Source organism: Ovis canadensis, chromosome 17, assembly GCF_042477335.2.
Source record: "Ovis canadensis isolate MfBH-ARS-UI-01 breed Bighorn chromosome 17, ARS-UI_OviCan_v2, whole genome shotgun sequence".
Taxonomy (NCBI): Eukaryota; Metazoa; Chordata; class Mammalia; order Artiodactyla; family Bovidae; genus Ovis; species Ovis canadensis.
This window is the reverse complement of record NC_091261.1, coordinates 75,099,303-75,127,296: the sequence shown is the minus strand read 5'-3', so window position 1 is coordinate 75,127,296 and position 27,994 is coordinate 75,099,303. Positions and strand designations below refer to the sequence as shown.

The window sequence follows — 27,994 nt, the reverse complement described above, 5'->3', positions numbered from 1 at the left end:
AAGAGCTCACAGTGTGTGAGCCCAGTGTTCACACTCAATACCCGTTCTCTCTTCTGACCTTCCTGAGAACCCCAGGATGTCACCATTATCAGCGTCCCATGTTACAGGTGAGAAAACTGAGGTTTATTCAGATCCATCATTTTTCCAAGGCTGCCTACCCAGCAAGGAGGTAGCAGAATTGGGATTTAAGTTTAGGACTTCAGACTTTCCCCTTGAAGGGCTCTTTGGAGAAAGCAGTGTGGCTTGTGATGAGACTTCGATAATGGCAGCTAATACAGAACAGGAAAGACCAGGGTACCATCTTGGAAGGATTCTAAGGGCAGGATGATGGCAGGTAGCAGATGCTGCCAAGTTAACAAAGCAACGGAAGGCTGGATTGAATGGCGGATGGTCACTGGTGACTTTAGCAGAAGCTGATTCTGTGCAGTGAGCAGAGCGGAGCCGGGAAGAGCCCCATGAAACAGTGGAAGGAGGAACTGAGATGGGGGGTGGACAGCTCTGCCAAAAGTGAGACTGAATCGGGTGTGGAGTGAAAGTGGAAAGTGAAAGTGTTAGCTGCTCAGTCGTGTCCAACTCTTTGAGACCCCATGGTCTGTAGCCCACCAGGCTCCTCTGTCCATGGGATTCTCCAGGCAAGAATACTGGAGTGGGTTGCCATGCCCTTCTCCAGGGCATCTTCCTGACCCAGGGATCGAACCCAGGTCTCCCGCATTGCAGGCAGATTCTTTACTGTTTGAGTCACCCAGGAAGCCACAGGCGTGCAGAGAAAGTGTGCTTACTGGAGGGGGACTTTTATTTTTAACGATGGAGTTATTTGTTCATGTTTGAATGCTAATAATCAAGTCAGCTGAGAGAGAGAGAAGACATAGGGAAAATAGATGGAGTTATGAGCTCGGGGAGGAGAAAGGAGATGGAACAGACGCTACAGCAGGGGTCAGTCCCTTCTCCCCAGAAAGTGGGGGCATAGGGGAGGAGAGAGGCTGAGAGAGCAAGCTTGGGGCTCAAGGGGCAGGAGAGCCAGGGCAGAGGAGGGAGGGGGCTTGCCTGCCGTGACTTTATGGTAAGGATTGAGGTCATCGGTCCAGACTGAAGAAGCAGTGGTAGGACCAAAAATCCAGAATTCTTTCCTCTTCCTTTTCTTCTGCCGAATCTCCTTTGCTGGGCCATCACCTATGTCTGTAGAGAGAAAAAAAAAAATCAGCACTGTGACCTCTTAGCTGCAGGAGTGGTTGCAGTGGGGGATGCTGAGACATGACATTTTGCATCAGCTCTGATGGTTGTGGCTGAGGGACCAGGGCACTTGACCCTGCCCAGTCAGGCAGGAGCAGAGCACGGATGGACCCGGCGCTGGCAGGTGCAGAGGCGGGAAGGGAGAGTGGGTGGGTGGCGTGAGCCTAGGAGGAGGCAAGGGCCAGGCCGCACAGAGCTTGGAGGTCCAGATGAAAACCTCGGCCTGGGCCCCGTGCAGGTGGCTGCCATGTGTGGGTTTTAACCTGGAGGAAAGTATGGGGATAAGACAGACCCTCACTGTTCAGGTGATAAACTGAGGTTGGAGAGGAGGCTCATCCTCCTGGCTGGCTTTTATTGAATCCCTACCGTGTGTGCATCCTCCTTTCATATATTATCTCATAACCCTGTTCCCATTTCCAGATAAGGAGATGACAGGCTCGGAAAGCACCAGCTCTCACAGCTGGGAAGTGGCAGGGTTGAGACTCACACTCTAGTCCCTCCTGGACAGTCTCCTTCCGATCGGTCCCTGCCCCTGACCCCTGTCTGTGCCCTGCCCTCTGCAGACAACCGCTGCATGGACAGACGGTTCCTCCCAGCCAAGTCCAAGCAGCTCATTGCTCTGGCCAGCTTCCCGGGAGCTGGCAACACGTGGGCTCGCCACCTGATCGAGCTGGCCACAGGCTTCTACACTGGCAGCTACTACTTTGATGGTTCTCTGTACAACAAAGGTGAGGAGGCACGGGGGATGGGGATCGGACCCCCTGGAAGGACATGGGAGTACCCCTTTCTAAGCACCTACTGCAAGCGGCTCAGCTCTCCCGGGCATGTTGATAGAGACCTACTATGTGCTTAGTGAGCTTCCCTGATGGCTCAGATTGTAAAGAATCTGCCTGCAATGCTGGAGACCTAGGATCGATCCTTGGGTCAGGAAGATCCCTGGAGAAGGGAATGGCTCCCCACTCCAGTATTCCTGCCTGAAGAATCCATGGACAGAGGAGCCTGGCAGGCTACAGTCCATGCGGTCGCAGAGAGTCAGACATGACTGAGCAACTAACACTTTCACATGCTTAGTATCTTCCCTTCACTTTACATCCCACAGACATTTCCTGAGATCATGCCGTTGGTATCTCACCTGCATCCGTTTATCAAGCACCTACTATGTGTCTGGGACCTTCCCTCCATTTAAGTCATTCCTTGAGCTCTTACTGTATGCTGGGCACCTCATGCGGGACAGTGAGGCCCAAAAGGCAACAGGATATCCCAAATCACTCACTGAGTTGGAAACACAGCCAGCATCCTGAAAGCCTAGTACATTAGCTTTCTAATTGGCTTCGAAGAGACCACCCAAATGCCTTGGCTCTCACGGGCATGAGAGGCCAAAAAGGTGAAGAGCAGTCTTGGGCGGCATCGTGGCTTGGGTTTGAACCTTAGCTCTGCCTCTTGCCAGCTCTGTAACTTGGGAAAGTTATTTCATGTCTCTGGGACTCGATTTCCTTTTCTATCAAATAAAACCCTCGTAGGATAATTGACAGGATCAAGTTGTCTACGACATGTAAAGGGCTTAGAGCCATGTCCGGCACAGAGCCTGTGCTCTAGAAGCCACCACCGGCGACCCAGAACTTCTTTCAGTTCCTCAGCTTTTGAAATGAAAACCTGATCAGGTCCCTCCTTCCTTTTGCATTAAACCTTCCAAGGACCGTGTAGTCTTTCTGGTCCAGTGGTGGCGCAAGTGGTAAAGAGCCCAGCTGCCAGTGCAGGAGACAGATGAGAAGCAGGCTCGATCCCTGAGTTGAGAAGATCCCCTGCAGGAGGGCACGGCAACGCAACCCAGTATTCTTGCCTGGAGTACCCCATGCACAGAGGAGCCTTGCAGGCTAGGGCTACAGCCCATGGGGTCGCAAAGAGTCAGACACGGCTGAAGCGACTCAGCACAGACTTAACTCATCATCACAACCCCCACAACCCTCTCTGGCCTCATGCTCCCCTCTCGCCCTCTGCTCATGTGTGACACATTTCTTCCCATCCACCACAGGACCTTTTCACTGTCTCTTCTCACCTGGGCTGGTAAACTCTTCCCCATCCTTCAGTTCTCAGCCTAAGTACCTTCTTGCCCCAGGAAGCCTTTCTGGATGGTGCCTGACTGGGTCAGTGATCTTGGCCAGGCTGGCTGGGCCGCTCCAGCTGTGGACTGCAGGTTGGGCCCATGTCTGTTTGTGGGTGTCTCGCTCTCTGGGACCAACAGCTTTCCAGGGCGTGTCCCTCTCGCAGTAGCAGCAGAAACACGCGCGTGTGCTGCGCTCACTGCTTCGTCGTGTCTGACTCTTGCGACCCCAGGGACTGCAGCCCTGCAGGCTCCTCTGTCTGTGGAATTCTCCAGGCAAGAATACTGGAGCGGGTTGCCATTTTTCTCCATGGGGAATCTTCCCTACCCAGGGATGGAACCTGTGTCTCTTGCATCTCCTGCCTTGGTGGGGGGATTCTTTACTGCTGAGCCACCTGGGATGCCCCCAAAACACACACAAGTGAACAGAAACGTGCTGGGTCCTAAGACGTTGGCCAAGACCCGTTTCCACCCTCAGTCCATTGGCCAAAGCAAGCCATACAGCCATTCCCAGCATCAGTGGGGCGGAAATGTGGACTTTGCCCTAAGGGGAGCCCTCAGGCACATCACGTCAGGCCCCCCAGCATGGCACCTGGGTGTGAATACTCCTCTTCTGCAGTCCTAACCAGCGCAGTGACTTTACATCCATGCCACTATTCGAATGGTCTGGCTCTCAAGAACTGTGACCCATGGATGTTTTTGCAAGTCATTTTCTCCCCAGCTCCCTGGCACATAGTAGGTGCTCAACAAACATTCGAGTGACTGAATGAGTGGATGAGTGAATGTCTGAGGATCCCGGGGGTGGCCCAGGATGGGGTGGGGCAGGCCTCCTGTCTCCCCCAGCTAGCTCACTGCCGTGTTCCCTGGACCCCCTCCCCGGCTGCGGGAAGGGTTCAAGGGTGAGCGGGACCACTGGCGCAGTGGGAGGACCATCTGCATCAAGACGCATGAGAGTGGCCAGAAGGAGATCGAGGCCTTCGACGCGGCCATCCTGCTCATCCGCAACCCCTACAAGGCCCTCATGGCGGAGTTCAACCGCAAGTACGGCGGACACATTGGCTTTGCTGCCCACGCCCACTGGAAGGGCAAAGGTACCACTTGGGAACGGGGGCAAGGCGCCAGGGTGCCGAGGGCAGTGGGAGGGGCCTGGGCTGTCTCCTGCCAGGGGTCCAGGAGGACACCCTTGAGGGCGTGTGTGAGGTCCCAGGTCCCACTTAGAGCTGAGAAGGTATGCCTCCTTCATGCCACCCAGCCCACGAGCATCACCCTCTGTGAGCCAGGCTGTTATCATGGCATAGAGGTTAGAGGTTGGGCTCTGGAGCAGGACTCCCAGAGTTCAAATTCCAACTCCACCACTTCCAGGAAAAGCTCCTTCACCTCCGTGAACTTGGATTGTCCAGTTTATAAAATGGAAGTAATAAAACTCAAGAAGTCAGCCCTTTAGAAGCACTCAATAGACCCTCATGTAATTGAAGGGAATGGTAGCCCACTCCAACATTCTTGCCTGGAGAATCCCTCAGACAGAGGAGCCTGGGAGGCCCCAGTTCATGAGGTCACAAAGAATCCGACACAACTGAGCGACTTTCATTTTTTCCCACACTGATTCAAAGCAGGTTCCAGACCCTTTCCTGGGAATCAAGAGACCTGAACCTAGGTCAGTGGCAGAGTGGCCATGAGGTCATCTGTGAGCTCCTGTGAGCATCATTCCACTCAACCCTCCCAGCAGAGGTTAAGTGACTTGCCCTTGGTCACAGCTGGAAAGTCACACTGTCAGTCTCCAAGCGCAGAACTTCATTAAGATGATCTGAGACTGGTGTTCATCTCTGGTGCTCAGTAGATTCCAGAATGGGAGAATGTCTCTGTGCAGAGCAGTGGCCCCACCGAAGTGGGGGAGAGCTCCAAAGTCAAAACCCCTCAAACCCCCGTATCAGTTATCACCCATGTCTCCTTTACTGTAGTGACAGTCACCTCCGTGAGTGTTTGCAAACTCCCACAGTTAACCCTGTGCTGTGGATGGGGCGAGCTAAGTTCAGGGAGGTTAAAGGCGCTGTTCTCAGAAGTGGTGGAGCAGGGGTTTGAACCCAGGGACCACTGAGCTACAATAAAGAATTGATCAGAACGTCCATGGCTACAAATCCTCCCACACAGAGCCCCTGATGCTGAGTAGGTGGTCTGTAAACGTGAGCCCTCCCCGCCTCATTCAACCTCGAGGAACCAAGCTGCTGCAGCCTCTAGCCCCAAAGGTGTTTCCCACTCCCTCCAAACCTTCCCCATGCCCCCCCGCCCCTGACAGCTGCTCCACATTCCAGCCCCTCCCCAGAGAAAACCAGAGCAGACAGAATGACATTAACCCAGCCAATCACACTCAGCACTGATGTCATCGATGAAAACCCTTGGGCCTGCCTGACCAACTGTGTGTGCCCTGGCTTCCCAGTTTGCTCAGGGGGCTTGTCTATCCTTTCCCCTGCCGACCCACTCCCTCAGTGGGTGACATTTGTTCCCAGGGGATAAAGAGGTCTCTGAATTATTTATTTGTAGAACAATCGAAAATGAACATTATTTGTGGCCAGGCTGAGAAGCCCACAGGAGCCAATGGCAGGATCCTGCTCCAGGAGCACATGCTCTGCTTGCCAAGCGGGAAAGGACCCAGGAGGTCGCTGTACCTGAGGGTCCTCATCCCGGCTAGCACATCTAAATCCCAGGAGGAGCATGGGAAAATCCCAGTGCTCAGACCGCACACTGGACCACTACAGGGGTGGAGCCTGGACATCGGTATTTTTTAAAGCAGTCTGCAGGCAGGCAAATTGATTCATTCTCCCTGTGGCTCAGATGGTAAAGTGTCTGCCTGCAATGCAGGAGACCCAGGTTTGATCCCTGGGTCGGGAAGATCCCCTGGAGAAGGAAATGGCAACCCACTCCAGTGCTGTTGCCTGAAAATCTCCATGGACTGTCGCCTGAGGAGCCTGGTAGGCGATAGTCCTTGGAGTCGCAAACAGTCGGATACGACTGAGTGACTTCACTTTCACTTTCACTGTTAATGGGGAAGATGAGGCCCAAAGAGAGACAGGGGCCTGGCAGGATCACTCAGGCATGTGATGGCAAACCAGACCCAGCTCTCCACCTCCCAGTAATCCTGAAACTGAAAGAATTAGTCGCTCAGTCTTGTCCAACGACTCTTTTGCAATCCCATAGACTGTAGCCCACCAGGCTCCTCTGTCCATGGAACTCTCCAGGCAAGAACACTGGAGTGAGTTGCCATTCCCTTCTCCAGGGGATCTCCCTGACCCAGGGATGGAACCTGGGTCTCCTGCACTGCCTGCAGCTTCTTTACCATCTGAGCCACCAGGGAAGCCGACTGTTCCAAATAAGAAGTGCGGGACTCACTTGGAAAGCTCACATGGGACCAGGCACTTAGCAGTCATTATCTCATTTAAGTCTTCTAATTCCCTGGGGAGGTAAGAAGGGCCGCCACCACCACTGGTAGCTGAAAGTCGTCCCAGGAAGGGAGCGAGTCATGTGTCTCAGGCGCCAGGAGTTGACTGAGCTGAGATTCAAACCCAGGCATTAGCCGCCAGGCTCTGTCTTACCCTGGGGTGTCTCTGACCTGGTACATTCAAAGGTTCCCCTCTTCTGGCATAACCCCTCTTCTCAGGTTCAGGCAATTTCCTAATTCCCAGGAGCCACCTTGCCTCTTCTTCCCTATTCAGGATGACTGGGAGCTTTAAAACCAGAGATAAGGGAGACAGCAGGAGAGGCTGAGTCCAGAGGCTGCAGGGGACAGGAAGTGTGGGACACACATCTCACATTGGGGGCCTGGCCCCCTCATCAGTCTGGGATGGTGCTTCCTTCCAGACCTCACCCAGGGCTTCAAGTGCTCTGCCTGAGTGCCTTCCCCAAAGAGCACCCTCCTCACGGCCCCCACCCTGCCCAGTCCTCCCATTTTCATTAACATCTGACCCTTGAAGGCACTTGAGTTTGAGACCCTTGCTTTAGGGTCCTTGTTCCAGCAGCATCAGTATCACTTGGGAATTAGGAACGCAGATTCTCAGATTCCACCTCAGGCTTCCTGGATCAGAACTCGCATTTTCACAAGATACCTTCCAGAAGCTTCATGTGCACTTTAGAGTTTGAGAATCGTTGCTTCAGGACTCCATCGGCCTAGAATGTGAGGGTCACTCCCACCTAAGGGCAGAGGTCAGCCACCTGCTGAATGTGTCCACCCCACCCTGCCTGTGACCCCTCCCGGTTACAGCTGGGTGGAGGCTCCTGTCATCCCCCACCCGCCCACCCCCAGCTTTTGGTTCCATAACGTTAATTTTACGATCTCCCTGGAGTGAGTCCAAAGCAAAGTTTTATGTGATATGATTACACAAGGTGAATTGTCCTGGATCTGTTTAATGAAACAGAGACCATGTTTAATGATTCCGTGGGGAATTAAATACAGTTAAGCTATTAATCAGGCCCCGGTTCCTCCCGATGACAAGATGAAGCAGAGGGTGGTCAGCCCGTGTCCTGCCAGGCCCACGTGAAGAGCAGTTCCGGCGGAACCAGCACTCATTACCAGTGGTCCATGGCGTAGCGTGCCTTTATTACCCAATTTGAAGGCAGCCATTAATTACCGGGAATCCCAAGCTAATTGAGGGCTTTTGTTTTTCGTTTTTGTTCTTCTTTCCAGTGAAGTCGTTCAGGAGCTTCAAGTGAGGTATCTCTGCTATAGGAAGGAGTATGAAGGGAGCAAATATCTGCTGCCCATAAAGGATGGGCCACGTGGGGCATCTCAGAGATGCTGGGTGCCAACATCAAGGCTGTGGTAGCCACAGGACTCCCCTCGTGGCCCAGTGGTTAAGGCTTCACACTTTCACTGCAGGGGGGGTTGAGTTTGATCCCTGGTCAGGGAATCTAGGATTCCACGTGCCATGCGGTGCCACCAAAAAAATAACAATAATTGTGGCCAACATTTATCCAGCACTTCCTGGGTCTCAGGTCTAGTGGCAGGGTCTGCAAGTCTTATTCCAGTTCCGCTTGTACAGGGGGAGGTTTTAGCAAGGCTTCCATTGTGAAGACGGGTAAACTGAGGCTCAAGGACAGTGCTTGGCATCCCCAGGTCACACAGCCAATATGAAGAGGAGCTGGGTTTTGAACCCTAGCAATCTGACTTCAAAGTCATCTGTGAACAGACCCCGTATCTTAGACAACAGCTGAAGGTGAGGCAAGCGATCGTAGATGAGGATCTGGGGCGAAAAGAATGCTAGAGATGGGTAGATCAGGTGCTCTTAAAGGGTTTGCCAGGAGGGCAGGAGCCAGGCTCAGTCTGGGATAGATGCACGAATCCTGCCACGGATGCCCACTGTGTGGGCTGGGGCAGATGGCTTCATGTCTCTGAGCCTCCTTTGTTCCCGTGTACATAAAGGAGCTGGTACTTCCTCCTCTCCAGGCTTCTTGTGTGCACTGCCCGAGACAGGGCCTGCGAAGTGCCTGGCACAGACCCCCGGCTCACAGTAGGTGTTCAAGCAATGTACATTCCCACCCCAGGGAGGTTTGGAACCCACATCTCCCTCCCACCTGCATTCAAGGCGGGAGCCATGCACTGGGAGACCCAGACCATCGTGCAGATGGACCCTTCCTTTCCCTAAGGCCCACGCTCCAGGGACCTCTTGAGATGGTCGCAAGCCTGAAGTCCAGATATGTGGGCTGCTGGGTGACCGATCGTCATCCCCGTCCCCCTGGGCTTCTGCCATGGGCTCGGCAGTTGTCCTGAGTCCCCGGGGATGCTGTGAGATGATGCAACAGCAGGGAAATGCTTCTGCAAAATAAGGAAAACAGACTATACACATGCTAGATTTTTCCCTAATCACACAGATACATCTGGGTTTAACCCATTATAACAGTAAGGGCCCAATTATCTAGATACATTGTAAATAATCTATTTGAAGGCTAAAAAAAAATACCTCTGTCATCAGCATAAATATTTTCCAAGCAGCCATGGTGTTCCTGGGAGGCGCTGGGGGAGCAGGAGCCTCGCCACAGATTCTGATGTGGTCTGCAAAGAAAGAGGAACCCTTAATCACATCGCCACTTGGCTGCTGGGAATTTCAATTTAGTTCAACAACCATTTATTAAGCCCCTGCTGGGTGTAAGGCAGTGGGAGGGAGTAGGGGGTGAGGCTTCTGTTTTCTGGGAGAGATGGGGGCCTGGAATCAGGCAGGCCTGGTCTGGATGGTGCTTCCCGGCTATGTGACCTTGGGCAAATTACTTCACCTCTCTGAGCCTCCATTTCCTCGCTGGTGACAAATGAACAGTAGTCTTTTCCTTTCTGGGTAGTCACTATGATTAAATGAGATAAGGGGTGTCCATCACCCAGCAGGGGTGAGGATTTAGTTGTGAAGGACCAGCTGGGCTCCCCAGCCCAGCTTGGGAAACTTGCTGACCCTCATTCAATAAAGAGATTCCTCCGGAAGGTGCAGGGTGGCATTGTTCCTGTGAGAAGTCATGGATGCCAGAGGGTTCCTTCAGGGTTCCTGAGGGTTCCTTCAGGGTTCCTGAGGACCCACCCTTTGACTACTATCCAGCTGGGGCTCAGAATTGAGGCTGCACATCCCCTTCTCTGTTCCCAGCATCCTTCATGACCCCCCTCTTGGGTTCCCCTTGATCACAGTTTCAGCAGCTCCAGGGGCTGGCTGGCTGTCTCTTTGAGGTCTTCTCCAGGGAATTTCCCACATTCTGTTGTAGCCTGTCTTTGGAGCCAGGAGATCCCATACAAACATTCCCAGTCTTGGTGACAATCCATCCTGTGCTTTTACCATACCACAGAGGAGCAGTGTGTGATACGTCAATAAAAAGCAAAGAGAGAACGAATCGGATAGAAAGGTGTCAAGATGACAGTGTAAATTCGTTGTTGTTCAGTCACTAAGTCGTGTCTGACTCTTTGTGACCCCATGGACTGCAGCACGCCAGGCTTGCCTGTCCTTCACTATCTCCCTGAGTTTGCTCAAACTCGTGCCCATTGAGTCAGTGATATCATCCAACCATCTCATCCTCTGCCGCCCCCTTCTTCTCTTGCCCTCAGTCTCTCCTGGCATCAGGGTCTTTTCCAATGAGTCAACTCTTCGTATCAGGTGGCCAAAGTCCTGGAGCTTCAGCTTCAGTACCAGTCCCTCCAATGAATATTCAGAGTTGACACTGTAAATAATCCAACTTAAACCATGCCCTCAGCCCAGTGGAGGTACCTGCCTGAGCCTCGGGAGTTAGGGAAGATGGCATCTCACCTGAGAACAGAATAATCACAGTGGTAATGATAACCAGAGTTTACTGAGCATCTACAGGGCACTGGCGCCCCACTCCAGTTCTCTTGCCTGGAAAATCCCATGGATGGAGGAGCCAGGTAGGCTGTAGTCCATGGGGTCGCGAAGAGTCGGACACGACTGAGCGACTTCACTTTCACTTTTCACTTTCATGCACTGGAGAAGGAAATGGCAACCCACTGCAGTATTCTTGCCTTGGAAATCCCATGGACAGAAGAGCCTGGCGGGCTACCATCCGCGGGGTCACAAAAAGAGTCGGACACAACTGAGCAACTGAGCATGCCTGCCTGTTAAAACATAAAAACATAGTAGCAAAGATCTATGTATGTCTGTGCCTGGTGTGGCGTAAGGCCCAGACAGATGTCTTACTACTGCTAAGTCACTTTAGTCGTGTCCGACTCTGTGCGACCCCATAGACGGCAGCCCACCAGGCTCCCTTGTCCCTGGGATTCTCCAGGCAAGAACACTGGAGTGGGTTGCCATGTCCTTCTCCAATGCCTGGAAGTGAAAAGTGAAAGGGAAGTTGCTCAATGGTGCCCAACTCTTAGCGACCGCATGGACTGCAGCCCACCAGGCTCCTCCATCCATGGGATTTTCCAGGCAAGAGTACTGGAGTGGGGTGCCATTGCCTTCTCCAGACATATGTCTTGGGTCTCCCCAAAGATCAGGAAGGACTAAGACTGTTCCAGGCAGAAGCAACAGCCCGGAGGCGGGATGTGGGAGGCGGGAGGCGGGAGGCGAGTCCGGCCGTGTCAGGGCTGAGCGGTGGTGGTGGTGCGCGTGCGCCGCACGCACGTTGGACCCACGCCTCCCCTCTCTGTCCACGCAGAGTGGCCGGAGTTCGTGAGGAACTACGCCCCCTGGTGGGCCACTCACACGCTGGACTGGCTCAAGTTCGGCAAGAAGGTGCTGGTGGTGCACTTTGAGGACCTGAAGCGCGACCTCTTCGTCCAGCTGGGCCGCATGGTGGGCCTGCTGGGTGTGGCCGTCAGGGAGGACCGGCTGCTGTGCGTGGAGAGCCAGAAAGACGGCAACTTCAAGCGCTCCGGGCTCCGCAAGCTGGAGTACGACCCCTACACGGCGGACATGCAGAGGACCATCTCCGCCTACATCAAGACGGTGGACGCGGCGCTCCGGGGGAGGAACCTCACGGGCGTGCCCGACGACTACTACCCCAGATGATGGATGATCAGACCGGGGCAGGGGGCGAGCCGTCCAGACCGAGCAGGCACCGGGTGCTCCGGGCCCCTGGGGAACCCCACCTGCCCGTCCGCTCTCCCGTGTAGGTAGGGACCATCCCCTTGGCCTAGCGTCGGCCTGCGATGAGTTTTCCGCATGACGAAGGAGGCTCAAGGGAAGAGATGGTGCAGGCACCTCCCACCAACTCGCAACCGCCCCCCCCCCCCACCCCTTGGAGATGGAGGGGCTGCCAGTTTGGGGAGTTCCCGCCGCCTGGACCCTGCTCTGTCTCCCGTGTCCCTGACCCCCGCACCTGTGGGAAGGAGGGCTCCTGGGTGTCCCGGAGATCCGGGTTCCCCACCGCGGGTGTGGAGGACCCTGGCACAAGAGCTAAAGGGAATGGCATAGAGCAGAGTGGCCCCAGACTCGCCCCAGTGCTGGGCTGAGCGCTTGTAGCCACCCGTACTTCCCACCCAGGATGCACGGTGACAGGGTTTATCTGGGCTGCTTCTGTCTGCAGGAAGATTGCTGGGAGGCTTCTCCATGGGTTTAGGTTTCTGACATTCTGAGTGGGTCAGAGAGGCCGTGGCATTCAGGGTAGGTTACCTGGGTCCACCGGGTGGGGTCACGGTCATTCCAAGCCCCCACGTGGCATGCTCGCCTTGGGACCTGGGATTCTGCCCTTTCCTCCCTCGCTGTATCCAGGGGGTGACCCGCTTCCAGGGGTGACACCTCTCTCCACCGTGGGGTCCCACACATTGATCTGACACTGCCCTTCCGACCCCTACCAGCGGGTCCTCTGCTGTCCAGGAGGGAGAACAAGTGTGCCCCAAATCACGTGGACCTATGACCGAAAGAGATCCCCACAACCTTCCCAGGCCAGCGGCCCCTGCTTTGGTCATAGTCCAGGGGGTGCCCTTTAAGGAAAGGGGTGAATGGGATGGTTCTTCATGTCCATACAGACGCTGCTCTTTCAATGCTGAGACGTCCAACCAAAGGACTGGGTGGCTGACCATCTGTCTTAGAAAGCATCAAGTTCCAGGATTCCCTCTCTCCCCTCACCTTGGGTACCCGTGGTTTCGCATCCGGCCCCCACCTGCGCACCTGCAGCCCACCCCCATGTAGATGCAAAAGCCATAGGTCACAGCTCTCTGCTGTTCTGTCGGGAACCACCCCCCACCCAAGCAGCCCCCTCTGAAGCCTTGGGGTGCAGGTAAATGCTCATTCCCAAATAGCCAAGAGACTATGGAGAAGGCGCGTGTTAAAGAGATATATTTTTCTAAGAGGAATATGACTCATACATTCCACCCCCCTGGGAACCCAGCCATGCAAAGAGAAGGGCTGGGGGATCAGACCCGTTGTCTTCATCCCTGAGCCTCTCATCTTTAGGATTTGGGCCACCCCAAGGCCCGGCCAGGGGGCTCTGAATGTATTTTGTACCAAATTTCTTTCCCCCAGGCAAATGTCTAGTCTTCTTTCTCGAAGCACCAGAGGGCTTGGCCTCCCTGCCCTCTAAGAGGTCAGCTCTCTCTCTGGGAGACTCTGGGCCCAAGACCTGGGCCATTTCTTTGCCGGTGGCCCCTTCAGGCTGCCAGCCACTGTCTGAAGACTCCTCAGGTCAACACCATCATTAAAAGCGAGTTTTGTTGATAATTCTACCACGTGATGGAGTGTCATGTAAGGCAAGGTCACAAATGGGATGTTCTCTCTGCTGTGTGTGTGTGTGTGTGTGAGACAGGAACGTTCTGGGTGCGTCATTGCTTTTGTGTCTGTGCGGCTCTAAAGAACTGTGTGTCTTGGTGTGCAGAACAGTCTCTACCTCTGTATTCAGCCGCCCTTCTGTGTGGGGAGACTGCACCCCACCAGCTGACATGATGACCACCCCATGTCTGGTGTGTCTGTGTGCCCCCTCCTCCAAACCCCGACTCTTGAGGAGGAAGGAGAGCTCGGTGGTTCAGCGGTCCCCAGAGCCCAGGACATGCCCGGCCTGCAAGCTGGGACCCCCGGGTTCCCACCCTGCTGTCTCCCCCAGCGCGTTGTGACTCCAGGACCCAAGGAGGAACATCAGGGCCTGCATCTGCCGATGGCGGGGGTTGCCTCCTGGTTTCTCCAGGAACCCCGAAGCTGCTACAAACATCCCTGGTAGACAGTGTGGGCAGGAGGAAAGGGTGGGGAGGCTGAGGGGTTGCCAGGGGCAAGGTCCTTCAGGAACCAGCTCCTTTCCTTCCCCGTCTCTCTTGCATCGATGTATTTTATTCTCATCCCTGCCCCCCTCACCATCTTTCCTTATCACGCTTGCCTCCTGCTCTCAGTTTCTCTTTGTGGTCTCTTTTATTTCCTCGAGATGCACATTAAACCTCTGTTCTTTCTCGTCTTTCTCCTCTCCGTCGCTTCCTCCCTGCCCCCATCCCTGAACCAGTCTCCCTGACTGCATTCTCTCTGTTTTGATTTCTGCCTCTCGTTGTCCATGTGTCTCTGCGTCTCTCTCAGTCTCTGTCTTTGCCTGTCTCTCGCTCCCTCTCTCTTTCCCTCTCCACTTCTGTTGTCCTCTCCTCCCTCCTCCCCCTCATCTTCCTGGAGAGTGGGGGCGACTCAGTGGGATCCAGACACAGTGAGACAAATGCTACCCGGCCCGGTAACCAAGGAAGTGGTTTCCTTAGCAACAGAAGCTGCAGGCACACGCTCCACTGCCCCGTCCCTTAGCTGTGACAGTAAGTACCAAGAGGGCGGGGGACAAGCCTGGAGATGAGGAAGTCAGTAAAGACACTGCTGTATGGGGCCTCTTGAGAGGGGACAGTGGTCAGAGAGAAGCACTTTAGGGACATTCAAAAATATGAGAGGTGGAGGGGCTGCAGGGTCAGAAGCAGAGTGGAGACAGTTAGGGAAGCAGTCCACAGGACCTGGGGACAGACTGGACACATGGAGTGGGCAGGCAAAGGGACACCAAGATTCTGTCTGAGCATCTTCAGAAGGAGGGCTTTTGAGGTGCAGAACAGAGGGCAGAGGAGCAGGTGAGGGAGGGGAATGGTAAGCCTCTTGTCCCCAAGAGTGCACCATCCAGCTGGGGTGACATTGGGGGAGGGGAGGTGGGAACAGACACAGAAATATCTCACGCGATTCGCCCTGTAAACTGGCAACAAGGAGCCCGGGATAAAAAGCACGGCCCCGAGGGTGGGTTGAGAGGCTCAGGGGTGGCATGTCATTGGATTGTGTGTTATGTCATTGGATCGTGTGGCACAAGAAGTTGGTGGTGACCCTTGGATTGGAACCTGGGAAGGACCCAGAGCCTGTCCCAAAGATGGGAGACAGAAGGGGGTAGAATATAAAGAGACAGGAAGAGACAGGGAGAGAGAGAAAAGAGAAAACAGGAAGAGAGATTTTAAACCATCGACTGGGCAGTTTCCTACTGGGAAAACAAAATAGACATTTGATTTTAGAGAAACAAGACAAGGGGGAGGGAAGAAGCAGAAGCCCCCCTACGGGCTGATAGCTTTGCAGCTATAAATAACTGTCCCCAAAGAAAACACCTGTCAAGACACGTCCACTCCCAGGGACACGGACTGTGTCCCCAGTCTAGGCTAATATTTAAATGACTCCTAGCGGGTGGCGGGGGCGAAAGGCAGAAAGGTGATCAATGTAACACCAACACCTCGCTCCATTTTTTTCCCCAAATGCAATAAAGTGTGCAGGCGTGGAGACCTATAAATCTGGATGATAATAATATCCGTCCCCACAAAAGCAACATGTTTATTTATCATGTTTGCACGTTTACTATTTCCCCTCAAATTTACAGTCTGAAATCTGCCAGCAGGCAAGGGTCAGGGGGGTGGGGGGTGGCAGGAACCATGGCAATGAGAACAAACCGGCAGAACATCAGGGAGTGAAGAAATGAAATATTCATCCCCTCCATCCACACCCCCACACCCAGGCTGCCTTAAACCCACTTTCAGACCACGGTGCTGATTTATCTGAGCGGGACCATGCATCTCTATTTCTGGTCTCTGACAGCTAATTGAAACGAACAGTTTATATAGGAAGGAATGTGTCGCAACAAAATGATTTTTGTGTGTTCTGGAGTCTTTTGCTAAACAATTATGGGGAGTGAACAGTCTGCCAGACATGAGAGAGGGGGTTGATCTTAGTGGAGACAAGTGTGTGTGTGTGTGTGTGTGTGTGTCCTGAAAAATGGGAGATAAGAGGGAGGGAGAGGCAATTTAGGGGTCAGATTTTCTTCTGAGACCTGGGTTAGGAACCTGACCCATAGAGTTCCCAGGGCTTCCAAAACGTGGAACGCCCATGCTTTATCCCAGACTTGGGATAAGGATCAAATTTCCCAAAACCTAAGAGTCCAGGTATGGACAAGAGGATCTGCTGGGCTTACTGGGAGGAAAAGTTGTATTTACAGTTCCCTTGTCGATAATTCCTGGCCCCGATCTACATGCCACTGTAGTAGGTTTTTTTTTTTCTCTCTCTTTTTTTGGACCGTGCAGTACAGCATGCAGGATCTTAGTTCCCCAATCAAGGATCGAACTCAAGCCCCCTACCGTGGAAGGGCAGTCTTAATCACTGACCTCAAGACATGATCCCTAGAACTAGCACAGTGCCGGGCACACAAGTGCAATGGAAGTGCTTGGTGATTTTCGGAATGAGTGAATCAAGGACTGTTAGAGGATCTTCAGAGAAAAACCACAAGTCATCAGCCAGAGCAGGCCCTTGGCAGCCCTGAATTTTCTCTCCAGTAACACTGAATTGATTTTCTGTTCTCTCACCCCCAGCCTTAGCCCCTAAAGCCGATGGTGTGGTGCAGCCCACTTACACCGGCTCTCAAAAGCCCATTATGCGCATCTCAAACTCACATTCAGTGACATCACATCCGTAGCTCGGAATTGGCCATGGTGGGAATATTTACACCATGGAAATCGGCAACTGCTACAGAGCAGGTGAGTGTCTTTCTGGCTTTGTTTCGAGAGCCAGTCTTTAGGTGTTTAACAGGACACCAGTACCCAAAGCACAGAGGCACACGCATGCTGTTTCTGGTCTTTTCCATGCCTTGATTCACGCTGTCCCCCTCTATCTGGAAAGCCTCCTTAAGACTCAGCTCGGGCTCTTCCTCCTCCAGTCAGCCTCCCCTGATCCCAAAGGCCAAGTTCAGCTCCTCCTCTAACCTGAGCGATCACAACTCTGGGCGTGGCCATTCTTGTGATCTCTTCGGTAATCTGGTACAGGTGTCTTTCTCAGAGCTCAGGGCATGAGCTCTGTTAGGACAGGAACCTTGACTCTGGATTTCGACGCACTTCCTGGTCTAGACTAGGTGACAAGCAAATGTTGACCCAGTGGAAGAATGGATATGTCAGTTACATTTAACACCATCCACCAGCCTCTCAGTCATCACAGACTTTGGGGTGAGTAGCTAGAAGAAGCACCCCCCCTACTGCCCAAACAATGGCCCAAAAGATAGGGGAATGAGAAACCACTCACAGTGGTGATCAGTTCAGTTCAGTTCAGTTCAGTCGCTCAGTCATGTCCGACTCTTTGCGAGCCCATGAATTGCAGCACGCCAGGCCTCCCTGTCCATCACCAACTCCCGGAGTTCACTCAGACTCGTGTCCATCGAATCAGTGATGCCATCCAGCCATCTCATCCTCTGTCGTCCCCTTCTCCTCCTGCCCCCAATCCCTCCCAGCATCAAAGTCTTCTCCAATGAGTCAACTCTTCTCATGAGGTGGCCAAAGTACTGGAGCTTCAGCTTTAGCATCATTCCTTCCAAAGAAATCCCAGGACTGATCTCCTTCAGAATGGACTAGTTGAGTCTCCTTGCAGTCCAAGGGACTCTCAAGAGTCTTCTCCAACACCACAGTTTAAAAGCATCAATTCTTCGGCGCTCAGCCTTCTTCACAGTCCAACTCTCACATCCATACATGACTACTGGAAAAACCATAGCCTTGACTAGACGGACCGTGGTGATAGTAGCTAATATTTGTTGCTGTTTAGTTGCAACGTTGTATCTGACTCTTTTGCAACCCCATGGACTGTAGCCCGCCAGGCTCCCCTGTCCGAGAGATTTCCCAGGCAAGAATACTGGAATAGGTTGCCATTTCCTTCTTCAAGGAATTTTCCTGACCCAAGGATCAAACCCGCATCTCTTACATTGGCAAGTGGATTCTTTACCGCTGAGCCACCAGGGAAGCCCAGAGTACTAATTATATACTGAGCACTGTGCTAGGAGCTTCATATGTATAACGTCACTGAGTCGTCACCAGAACTCTGGGAGGCAGGGACACAGTCTCCTCACTTTTTAGTGAGGGAAACTGGGGTTCTGAGAGGTTAAATAATTTGCTCAGTGTCACACAACTGGGCAATGATTGGATCTGGGCTTTGAATTCAGGCAGGCAGTCTAGCTCCTGAATCCATATGTTTAGCCACAATGCTGTATCCCAGTGGGGAGAAACAGTCCAAGAGCCCAGAAGGTAAGGGTGATCCTAGCAAGTCAACACAGAGAAGATTGCTGCATCGGGAGATGAGGGATGAAAACAAACTGCAAAGGACTGGCCTTTCTGGGGCCAAGGACCCCTGGGGTAGAGAGGGGGTAGAGACAAGGCCAGGAGCTGGTACTCCAAGCAGCTCTGGCTTCTCAGCAGCAAGGTGGTTTATAGGTTCCCATGGCAACTGCCAAGCAATACTCTCTTACTCCACAGTTCAGTGATTCTCTGTAAAGTCCATCCCACTCTCTTTTACTGCCGTTCCTCTCAGCCAGTAGAGCCAGGGTGACAGCTTCTTCCTCAGGACAGACTGTGCTGGAGGAGAAGAAATGGCCTTGAGACCCTTTCATGATGGAGGAGCAAAGTTCGGCGGAGGGGGCAGAAGAAAGAACAAAAAGGAGCTTAAGACCTCACAGGTCCATTCCTCAGACTGGGAAGGGGGTTCCAGATGGGCTTATCAGTCTCGTGGAGGCCATGAACTGTCTCCCCAGGAAAAGGTGAGGCGCACATACACCCACGCATGCAGAATTTTGTGAAGAGTTTCAAGGAGCACTTAGCCTCTTTGAGACCTAAACTGCTGCTGCTGCTGCTAAGTCACTTCAGTCGTGTCTGACTCTGTGCGACCCCATAGACGGCAGCCCACCACCTCCCCCATCCCTGGGATTCTCCAGGCAAGAACACTGGAGTGGGTTGCCATTTCTTTCTCCAGTGCATGAAAGGGAAAAGTGAAAGTGAAGTCGCTCAGTCATATCTGACTCTTAGCAACCCCATGGCCTGCAACCTACCAGGCTCCTCCGCCCATGGGATTTTCCCTAAACTAGGAAATACAGGAGAAGGCAATGGCAACCCACTCCGGTACTCTTGCCTGGAAAATCCCATGGACGGAGGAGCCTGGTGGGCCACAGTCCATGGGGTCGCACAGAGTCGGACAGGACTGAAGCGACTTAGCGGCAGCAGGAAATAAATAAATCATCTAATTCAGTGGCTTCCAAATTAGGGCAGCAAAACCCTATCTTCAATCAGAGTCAGAGGTGAAATCCCAGTCTCTAATACAGTGGTTCTCACTCAGGAGGGATCTTCCCGTAGGGATATCTAGCAATATCTGGAGATGTCCTTAGTTTCCACAGCCTGGGGACTGGGAGGTGTTGCTTGCATCTAGCGGGTGGAGGCCAGGGACGTAGCTCAAAATCCTACAAAACACGGAACAACCACCACAACCAAGAATATCCAATAGCGCCAATGCTAGCAGACCCTGGTGTAATATAGTAAAAGGGGCTCTGCTCATTCATTCATTCACTCACCCATTCAGTGAAATGAGTGGGGAGTTCCTTCAGCATCAGACTAAACTGACTTATGTTTGAACTCAGCTGTGTGACGTGGGACCAGTTGCCAGACATCTCTGAGCTTTAGTTTCCTCATCTCTAAAATGGAGATGATCATGGAATAGAAGTACTGGTCCCAGTACTCTATATACAGTGGGGATGGGGGGCGGGGCTTGGAAAGCACAAAGGTATTTTCTTTATTATCATCGCTATGACCTGGAGAAGGAAATGGCAACCCACTCCAGTATTCTTGCCAGGAAAACCCCATGGACAGAACGCACGCACGCACGCACGCACGCACGCACGTGTAGAGGCAGTAGGTCTCTTTCTCTGTGCGGACACAGCAAGAAGGCAGCCACCTGCAGACCAGGAACGGGGTTCTCAACAGGCACCACCAAACCCGCCGACACCTTGACCTTGGACTTCCCAGTCTCCCCCTCCGTAAAACCAGGATCGCTGCACTGGGTGATCCCCTAAGGATCCAGTCATCCCTGGGACAGGACAACTTAGAATTATACAAGCCAGCCCACTGGGGAACAAGGCCTTGAGAGGGAGGAGCCTGACCCCAAATCATGTTTCACACCTATGTTCCCTGATGTCAAACCTACCATTCTGAGAATAGTCATCTTCCACACGCCCTTTCTTTGTGTGTTGATGGGCTAAATGGACTCAGGCCATAGGGTCCTGATGGTGGGCTGGCAGGAGCTCAGCCTAGGGAAATTCACACTCTCTTTCTCCCCTTGGTTGCTGTCCTTGAAAGCCAGCCATTTACTCTTCTTTCACCTTGTAGGGCTGTGGGAAGTGTTTAATTACTAAACATGCCCTCAAAGCAAGCTAATATTAAAGAACAGTGCTTCAGTACTAATCATTGTTATCAGAGGTTGCTTTCTACCTCATTAGATGCATGGATTCAATAACGGTTAACTAATTCCCAAGGAGAAATCAGGAGCCCCGCAAGGGTTAGGACTGCATCTTTCCCAAGCAAATGTCCAGATTCCCAAGCCACAGGATGGCCAGCTCATGGGTCTCGGAACCTGCATGAAGTACCTTCACCTTCCCGGGTTCAAGTCCGAGCTCTGCCACTTCCCAGGAGTGCGGCCTTAGAAATGAAGGTTCATGCTCTTGAGCATTGGTTTTCTGATCGAGAAAAGGAGACCTGCATATATGAAGTGCCTGACCCACTGTAGGGGATGTAATTAGTATTGTTATCCATGTCAGTATTTTCTCCACTGTGGATGTTTTGTTTTTTGATCAGCTTTATTGAAGTATATTTTGCATATAACAAAATTTGCCACTTTCACTTATACAGTATGATGGATTTAACTGCCACCATACACAGGCATGTCACCACCATCACCATGTTTCTATGGAAACTTATAGTGTGTGCGTGCTCAGTCACGTTAGTCATGTCTGGCTCTTTGTGACCATATGGACTGCAGCCTGCCAGGCGCCTCTGTCCATGGGATTCTCTAGGCAAGAATACTAGAGTGGGTTGCCATGCCCTCCCCCAGGGGATCTTCCTGACCCAGGGATCGAACCTGCATCTTCTGCGTCTCCTGAGCCACATGAGAAGCCCTGGAACGTTATCATTTCTCCCCAAAATTCTTTGATGCCTTTTGCCATTGATTCCTTTCCTCCACCACCATAGCCTCCATAGCCTCTAGCAACCACCAGTCTTCTTTCTATCAGAATTTTCCAGAATTTTCCATAATTTTCCAGAATGTAAATGGAATCATATCGATCTTGCTCTTTTAGCTAATGTAAGACGTTTGAGATTTATCCTGGTTGTTGCATATATAAATAGTCCATTCCTTTTCACTGCTGAGTAGTACTCCATTGTATGGACATACCACATCTCTTTTTTTTAACCTATTCACCAATTGATAGCAATTTGACTTCTTCCCAGTTTTTGGTTATTATCAATAAAGCTATTTGGGTGGCCAAAAAGTTCACTCAGGTTTTTCCACATGATGTTACAGAAAACCCAAATGAACTTTTTGGCCAGTTCAGTACTACAAATGTTCACATGTGGGTCTTTGTGTGAATATAACATTCTCAATCTCTTGAGCAGATACCTAGGAATGGAATTGCTACCAGGTCACAAGGTACACATATGTTTAATAAAAGAAACTGCCAACCTTTTCCAAAGAGTCAACACCATTATGTACTCCCTCTAGGAGTATATGAGACTTTTTAGTGCTTGAGCTCGGTCGTATCTGACTCTTTTCAACCCCATGGCCTGAAGTCCTCCAGGCTCCTCTGTCCATGGAATTCTCCGAGGCAAGAATGCTGGAGTGTGTTGTCATTTCCTCCTCCAGGGGAATCTCCCCCAAGCCAGGGATCCAACCCGTGCCTCTTGCATCTCCTGCATTGGCAGGCAGATTCTTTACTGCTGTGCCACCTGGGAAGCTGGTATGAGAGTTTAGTTGTTGGAATATTTAAGTTTTGTGAGAAGATTCACGTGACAGAACACTCCCCTGCTCCATCAGCTGGGGTTGCTTCGGACAAAACGTATGAGAATATCTGACTCACAGACACGTGAGCCCCCGTAAGAACAAGGACTGTGGTCCTTCCCCCTGCTATGAGTGGCCGCCATTTTGCTGGACCTATTCAGAAGCAGGCAACTTCCCAGCATGTGATTCTCATACTAACCCTACGGTTTAGAAACCACCATGAACCCCTTTCACAACTGAGCAAGTGGAGGCTTAGATGATCACTTAATTGTTCAAGAGACACAAGCAAGAGTCAGGGCCAGGATTTCAATTTCGGTGGATCTAAGAACAAAGGTCCAGAGGGCTGAACCACTTGTCACACGGAGAGTGACAGCAGGTGGGGAAGGAAGGTCGGGGGAAAGATGCTGCCATCCCATGTAGCAAGTAAGACATGGACATGAATACTCCAGAATGCTGTTGATCAGAAAGAAACCAGCGCCTTGTGCAGAGCGCTTTGGAGGTCCAAGGAAGCAGAAAATCTGAAATCTCCAAGAGCCTTCTTTTTCTCCACCTCCTCTGAGGTTTGCAGTCCCCAAGCCAAGCCTCTCCTTAATCCAATTAAAACGGACTTGTTTATGCTTATCAGCTCTTTATTGGGTTTGTTAAAAATGTGCAAATTACCCAGAGGCCTCTTCGTCCCCCGAACCAAAAGGCATCAATAAAACTATTAAGTTAAATCCAATTAAGCACAGCTGCTGGAATTTGAGTGTGGTAGAGCAGAACAGAAGGGAAGGAGGGAGGGAAAGGATTTTTGCTGAGGAGAGAAGAGACCTTCCAACATCCCCACTTAGACGCCTCTCCAACATTCCATGAGTGTGGGTAGAAAAAGGGCAAAAAGATCCACCGTCTACCATGTGCTGGAGGGTGGAGTTTTGTGTACTGTATCATTTAATTATCTGTGTGTGTGTTCAGTTGCTAAGTCGTGTCCATCTGTTTGCAACCTCATCAATTGCAGCACGCCAAACTTCCCTATCCAATTATCTCAGTAAGTCCAAGGGGTGGACACAGTTGATCCATTTTGTAGATGAAGGAACTGAGGCTCAGAAAGGTGAAATAAGTTGTCCAGAATGTCCCACGACTGGGAAGTGACAAAGGAAAAATTTGTGTCCTGATCTGTCTAAACCTTCTCCCTGGAATCTTGGAATGTCAGAGCTTAAAGGATCCTTCCAGGTTGTCTGGCCAGGAGCAAGGCTCTGGAAACACATAGACCCTGAGTTTACACATACCTAACCAGGTGGTGCTAGTGATAAAGAACCCACCTGCCAATGCAGGAGACCCCCAAGATTCAAGTTCTCTCACTGAGTCAGGGAGACCTCCTGGAGTAGGAAATGACAACCCACTCCAGTAGTCTTGCCTGGGAAATTCCAGGGACAGAGGGGCCTGGTGGGCTACAGCCCATGGGGTTGCAAAGAGTCAGACTCCAAGCACACATGCAGAGCAGAAAATGTATACAGCCATGTTAGTTTGGGAAGGAGTCGATGAAGTGATGTGTGTCTTAAGTAACTGGTACATAGTAGGTGCTTGTTACATGCTAACTTCTGATAAGTGCACTCTTGTCAAAACCCATCTCCTTCCCCTTCCCTATTTTTTCAGAAAGGAAGGCTGAGACCCAGAAAGGGAGCATGACTGTCAAAGTTACACAGAGAGTCCGTGAGAGCGGTAGACTCCAGCACAAGTCTCTTGCCTTCCATTTAGCACTTTATTTCAGAACCTGCCCTGCCGCTCCTCTTTGCACATGAAAGCAAAGCCCAAAACACTGAGGCATGAACTGTAGAGGGCACTTGGTGGCCAGGGTCATCAAGTTTGACACTGAGGGAACTTCCCTGGTGGTCAAGTGAGTCAGACTTTGCCTAACAATGCAGGGGATGAGGGTTCAATCCCTGGTCGGGGAGCAAAGATTCCACATGCCTCATGGCCCAAAACACCAAAACAGAAACAGTATTGTAACCAATTTCATAAAGACTTTTTAAATGGTTAAAAAAAAATAGTTTGTTGTCGAGCACAAGATCTTGGCAGCCTCTGTGTCCCAGCCTCTTGGCACTGCCATTCCTTAGCTGTGTTGATTGGGCACGTGTCTTAACCTCTCTGAGCACCTAGTTTCTCCTCATTAAAAGCAGGGCTCGTCACCCCATTCCAGTGAACGTTTAGGGTGCAGCAAGGCCGGGCAGGGGAAAGCCCCCTTTAAGGAAGAATGACTGCCTGCAACCAGCACTGTACACAAGACACTGGGGGGAGTGTCTTGAGCATCTGTTCTTGTGGTCTCCAGAAATCCAGGCTGGGTTTCTAATCCCTGGCAACCCTCTGACCCAGGGGACACAGCGCAGGAAGGGAGAACAGACGCCCAGGGTTCCAGGCAGTGTTAATCCTATTACAGAGGCATTAGGAGTCCTAGGTGACCTCACGAAGCACCGTCCTCTCCGCAGAGCTTTCCCAGCCCTGTCACTGGCCGATTCCCAGGTCTCAGAAATCTGGGAAGCAGTTCCACCTAAGTGGGCAGAAAAATCATGTACAACTATGCATTGATTACAGCAATGCCAAACCCTCCTGGGCTGCAAGGATGCAGTCCTCATAGTGCAAGGATAAACAGCTGGAAGTTAGACCAGATTAGGGGGGAAGAGGGTTCAGCTCCCAGTTGCTACATCCTCCTCCCAGCCCAGTCACCCTGGGCAAGAGACTTCACCCCTCTGAGCCTGCATTCCTCCTGCAAATGTGAAATCTAGAAGAATTGTCATTAACTGTTGAAGACTGTTAGTCATGATCTTAATAGTGATCGTTATGACTTTTTCATTCCGATTCTTAAGAACCAAACCCTGTTGGGAGCGGCAGATAGAGTCAAGAAGGGGGAATTTCCTGGCAGTCCAGTGGTTAGGACTCTGCACTTCCACTGCATGACTTCCAGGGGCACAGGTTCGATCCTTGGTTGGGGAATTAAGATTCTGCATGCCACGCTGTGTGGTGCAGCGGGGCCTGGGGGGTTAGAAGTGTTGGTAATAGATGGCTCTTCTGCAAATGATGAAGGAGCTTTTTTTAAATTAGTGCTGTAAATGCAAGATCTTTGTCCAGTCGGCCCCAGGAGTCTGTGTGCATGGGAGGAGAGCTGGACCAGTTACATAAGAGGAAGAATGATGTGATATCTGCTCTGATACGTGCAATATGATTTGCAGCCAGGCTCTGGACTAACGGCGGACTGCTATCTTGAGGGAGGATTTCCCACCTCCCTTTATTCTCTCCTTTTAGCACAAAAGAAAGCTCAGCTCCTGGGTTCTGCCAGGGCAAGGAGCAGACCCCCTTCCTGCAACAACTCCGAGGCTTACCACCGGATAATAGGAGAATAGAGCACAGGGATAGGAAAAGAAAAGCTACTGCTTTTCAAGAACCGGGAGGCAGAAGGGGAGGGGGGGTGCAGGTGAGAGGAGTGCCCAAGTACTGGCTTGCTTCCTCCTTGCAGCTTTGCCCCAGGTCCGCAGAGGACAGGGGGTGGCCTCCAGATCACAGTCTGGTCTCTCTGGCTTTCTCGACGCCCTCGGCTCTCGTGTGCTGTGGATATGGGGCAGGGGCAGTGACCTTCTCACAGGCTAGGATGCTTCATCTCAGTCCCAGCTGGGAGGAGAGCAGAGTAGGGGTGCCGGGGTTTATGTTCGGGGGAGCCAGAGCAGGAAACTGATCAGCCAACCCTCCCACACATGCAGGACCAAGGAAAGTGGAGACATTCTTTCACATGCACTGGGGCAGAGCCCTCAGGAACTCTGGACTCCCCCATGCTCCCCTGGGACCATCAGACCAGGCCCTACCCTCCACAGGTCTGAAACCACCTCAGGAGACAAGCAAGAGGACACTTAACCTCCAGAGCCCATATGAAGATTGTTTGGACTAAAATGTCAAAACGGAGTTAGATCAGCTTGCTAGAGCCTCTGTAACAAAGGACCGCAGATTGGGCAGCTTAAACATGGAAAAACACTGTCTCACAATTCCGGGGGCTGGAAGTCCAGGGTCACGTGTCAGAAGGGCTGGTTCCTGCCGAGAGCCTGGAGGGGAGGGTCTTCCCCATGCCTCTCTCCTTGGCTTGCACGTGGCCGTTTCCCCCTGTGTCTCTCTCTGTAGTCTTTTCTCTGTATGCGTCTGTGTTCAAACTTCCCCTTTCTACGAGGATACCAGTCAAACTGGATCAGGACCCACCCCGATGACCTGATTCTAACTTTCTCACCTCTGAGGAAGCTCTGTTCCCAAAGCAGGTCACATTTTAAAGTACTGGGGGTCAGGAGTTCCACGCAGGAATGTGGGGGACACACTTCAAACCACAGCATGGGTATCCTCTTTTCCGCCAGTGCTGGGGGGTGGGAGAAGTTGGAGGGGGGTGGGAGAAGTTGGAATGGAATTCGTAGGGAAGATCCGATCAGCTGCAGACAAAGCAATTACATTTTCTTCACACACTCAAATTGCAGCAAGCATTCAACGTGCAACCCCAATACATAATTTAAGCAGATTTGTGCAGCCTCCTGAAACAATAGCCTGGATTAGGCACGGCCCCCAGAGATAACAAAGCAAGTTGCAGTCTTGTAGCTCCAGTAAAAGAGGGGGAAACAAATGGAATAAAACATTACAACAGTGAGAGCTAGCAACTTTGGGGATGTGTAATATTTTCCAGATGCTCTGATAAGCTCTTGACACGGATGATTTTATCGAATCCTCATGCAACCCTACAAGGCGTGTTTCCTACTCTCCCAGGCTTAGGGATGGGGAAACCAAGTTTCAGAGAGGCAAAGTTATTTGCCCAGTCAACCTGGCCTGATTCCAAAGGTTGTGTGTGTGAACACTGCCTGCTGTACCTGCCTCATTTTCATGAGCTGGGTGACCTCTTCCTAAAGCCTTAAACAGCGCTTCCTTCTCCCTCAAGGGAAGGGGTGGGGCAGGGACCCGAAGTGGGGTACTGGTGTGCAGAAGGCGCAGATTAGCCAGATCTGTAGGCTTCCCTGGGCTTGAGGGCCAGGCTTTAGAAGCTAGGCTGTACTTGGCTTCTCTGGGGAGAACCCATCAGGGAGTTACAGAAACAACGGCACCAATGATACTTCTATAAAGGAAACAGTCTTCAGGCCTCTCAATAGGACTTGGCTGAATAAACTGTGGTTCTTCTCTCCTAGGTCTGCTACGCAAGCAACTCAGCAATTAATGCCCTAAGGAGCGATATGTGGTTGACACAGATTGATATGTCTGAGTGAAAATGTTACAGAAAGATGGAGCCGCTGAAGGGGATGTATACCCACGCTGAAGAGCAGAGAACAGTGGGGCTGGGCGTGTGGGCATCTGGGTTCTTGCCCTAGCTCACCTCCAGTGAACTGTGGGACTCGTTTCCCATCAGGGATACAGGGAACAGACTCAACCAGACTGACCATAACGGTCTTGTCAGCTTTGACTCGTTAAGTGTGAGCAAGCCATCTCCAGAGAACTCTCTGCATCCTTGAAGATGCTGTGCCCAGGGGACCAGGAGGAGGTCTATAAGCAAGTGATACAACTGGGAAATCTAGGAACCAGAAAGGCGTGACATTTAAGATTCCAAGCTGAAAACCCATCGCCCCAATGGTGAGCCTGGTAGGGGAGTGTGGAACCCACATTTGGGATTCCCCACATGGAGCAGGGTACCTCCGTATCCACTTTCTTATTCCACCAACCTTTGCTGCTGCTGCTAAGTCGCTTCAGTCGTGTCCAACTCTGTGCGATCCCATAGATGGCAGCCCACCAGGCTCCCCCGTCCCTGGGATTCTCCAGGCAAGAACACTGGAGTGGGTTGCCATTTCCTTCTCCAATGCATGACAGTGAAAAGTGAAAGTGAAGTCGCTCAGTCGTGTCCGACTCTTCGCGACCCCATGGACTGCAGCCCACCAGGCTCCTCCAT

The 27,994-nt window shown here is 52.0% G+C and overlaps 1 protein-coding gene and 1 long non-coding RNA gene across 4 annotated transcripts in view; one reads left to right on the top strand and one right to left on the bottom strand.

Annotated features, from left to right (window-relative positions):
* The window catches only part of WSCD2 (WSC domain containing 2), a 119,786-nt gene extending 106,317 nt beyond the window's left edge, over window positions 1-13,469 (top strand). For all 3 annotated transcript variants that reach the window (XM_069558009.1, XM_069558008.1, XM_069558010.1), the window contains 3 exons: window positions 1,794-1,958; window positions 4,222-4,422; window positions 11,462-13,469. In XM_069558009.1, coding sequence (XP_069414110.1) covers window positions 1,794-1,958; window positions 4,222-4,422; window positions 11,462-11,814 — 719 coding nt within the window. In that variant the 3' untranslated portion in view covers window positions 11,815-13,469. The remainder of the gene's footprint in view (window positions 1-1,793; window positions 1,959-4,221; window positions 4,423-11,461) is intronic.
* Window positions 105-26,231, bottom strand: LOC138422695 (uncharacterized). The gene is made up of 3 exons (XR_011249979.1): window positions 26,071-26,231; window positions 9,280-9,371; window positions 105-1,176 (listed from the first exon to the last, which is right to left on the bottom strand). It is a non-coding gene; the product is annotated as an uncharacterized lncRNA (long non-coding RNA).
* Window positions 26,232-27,994: the final 1,763 nt, after the last annotated feature.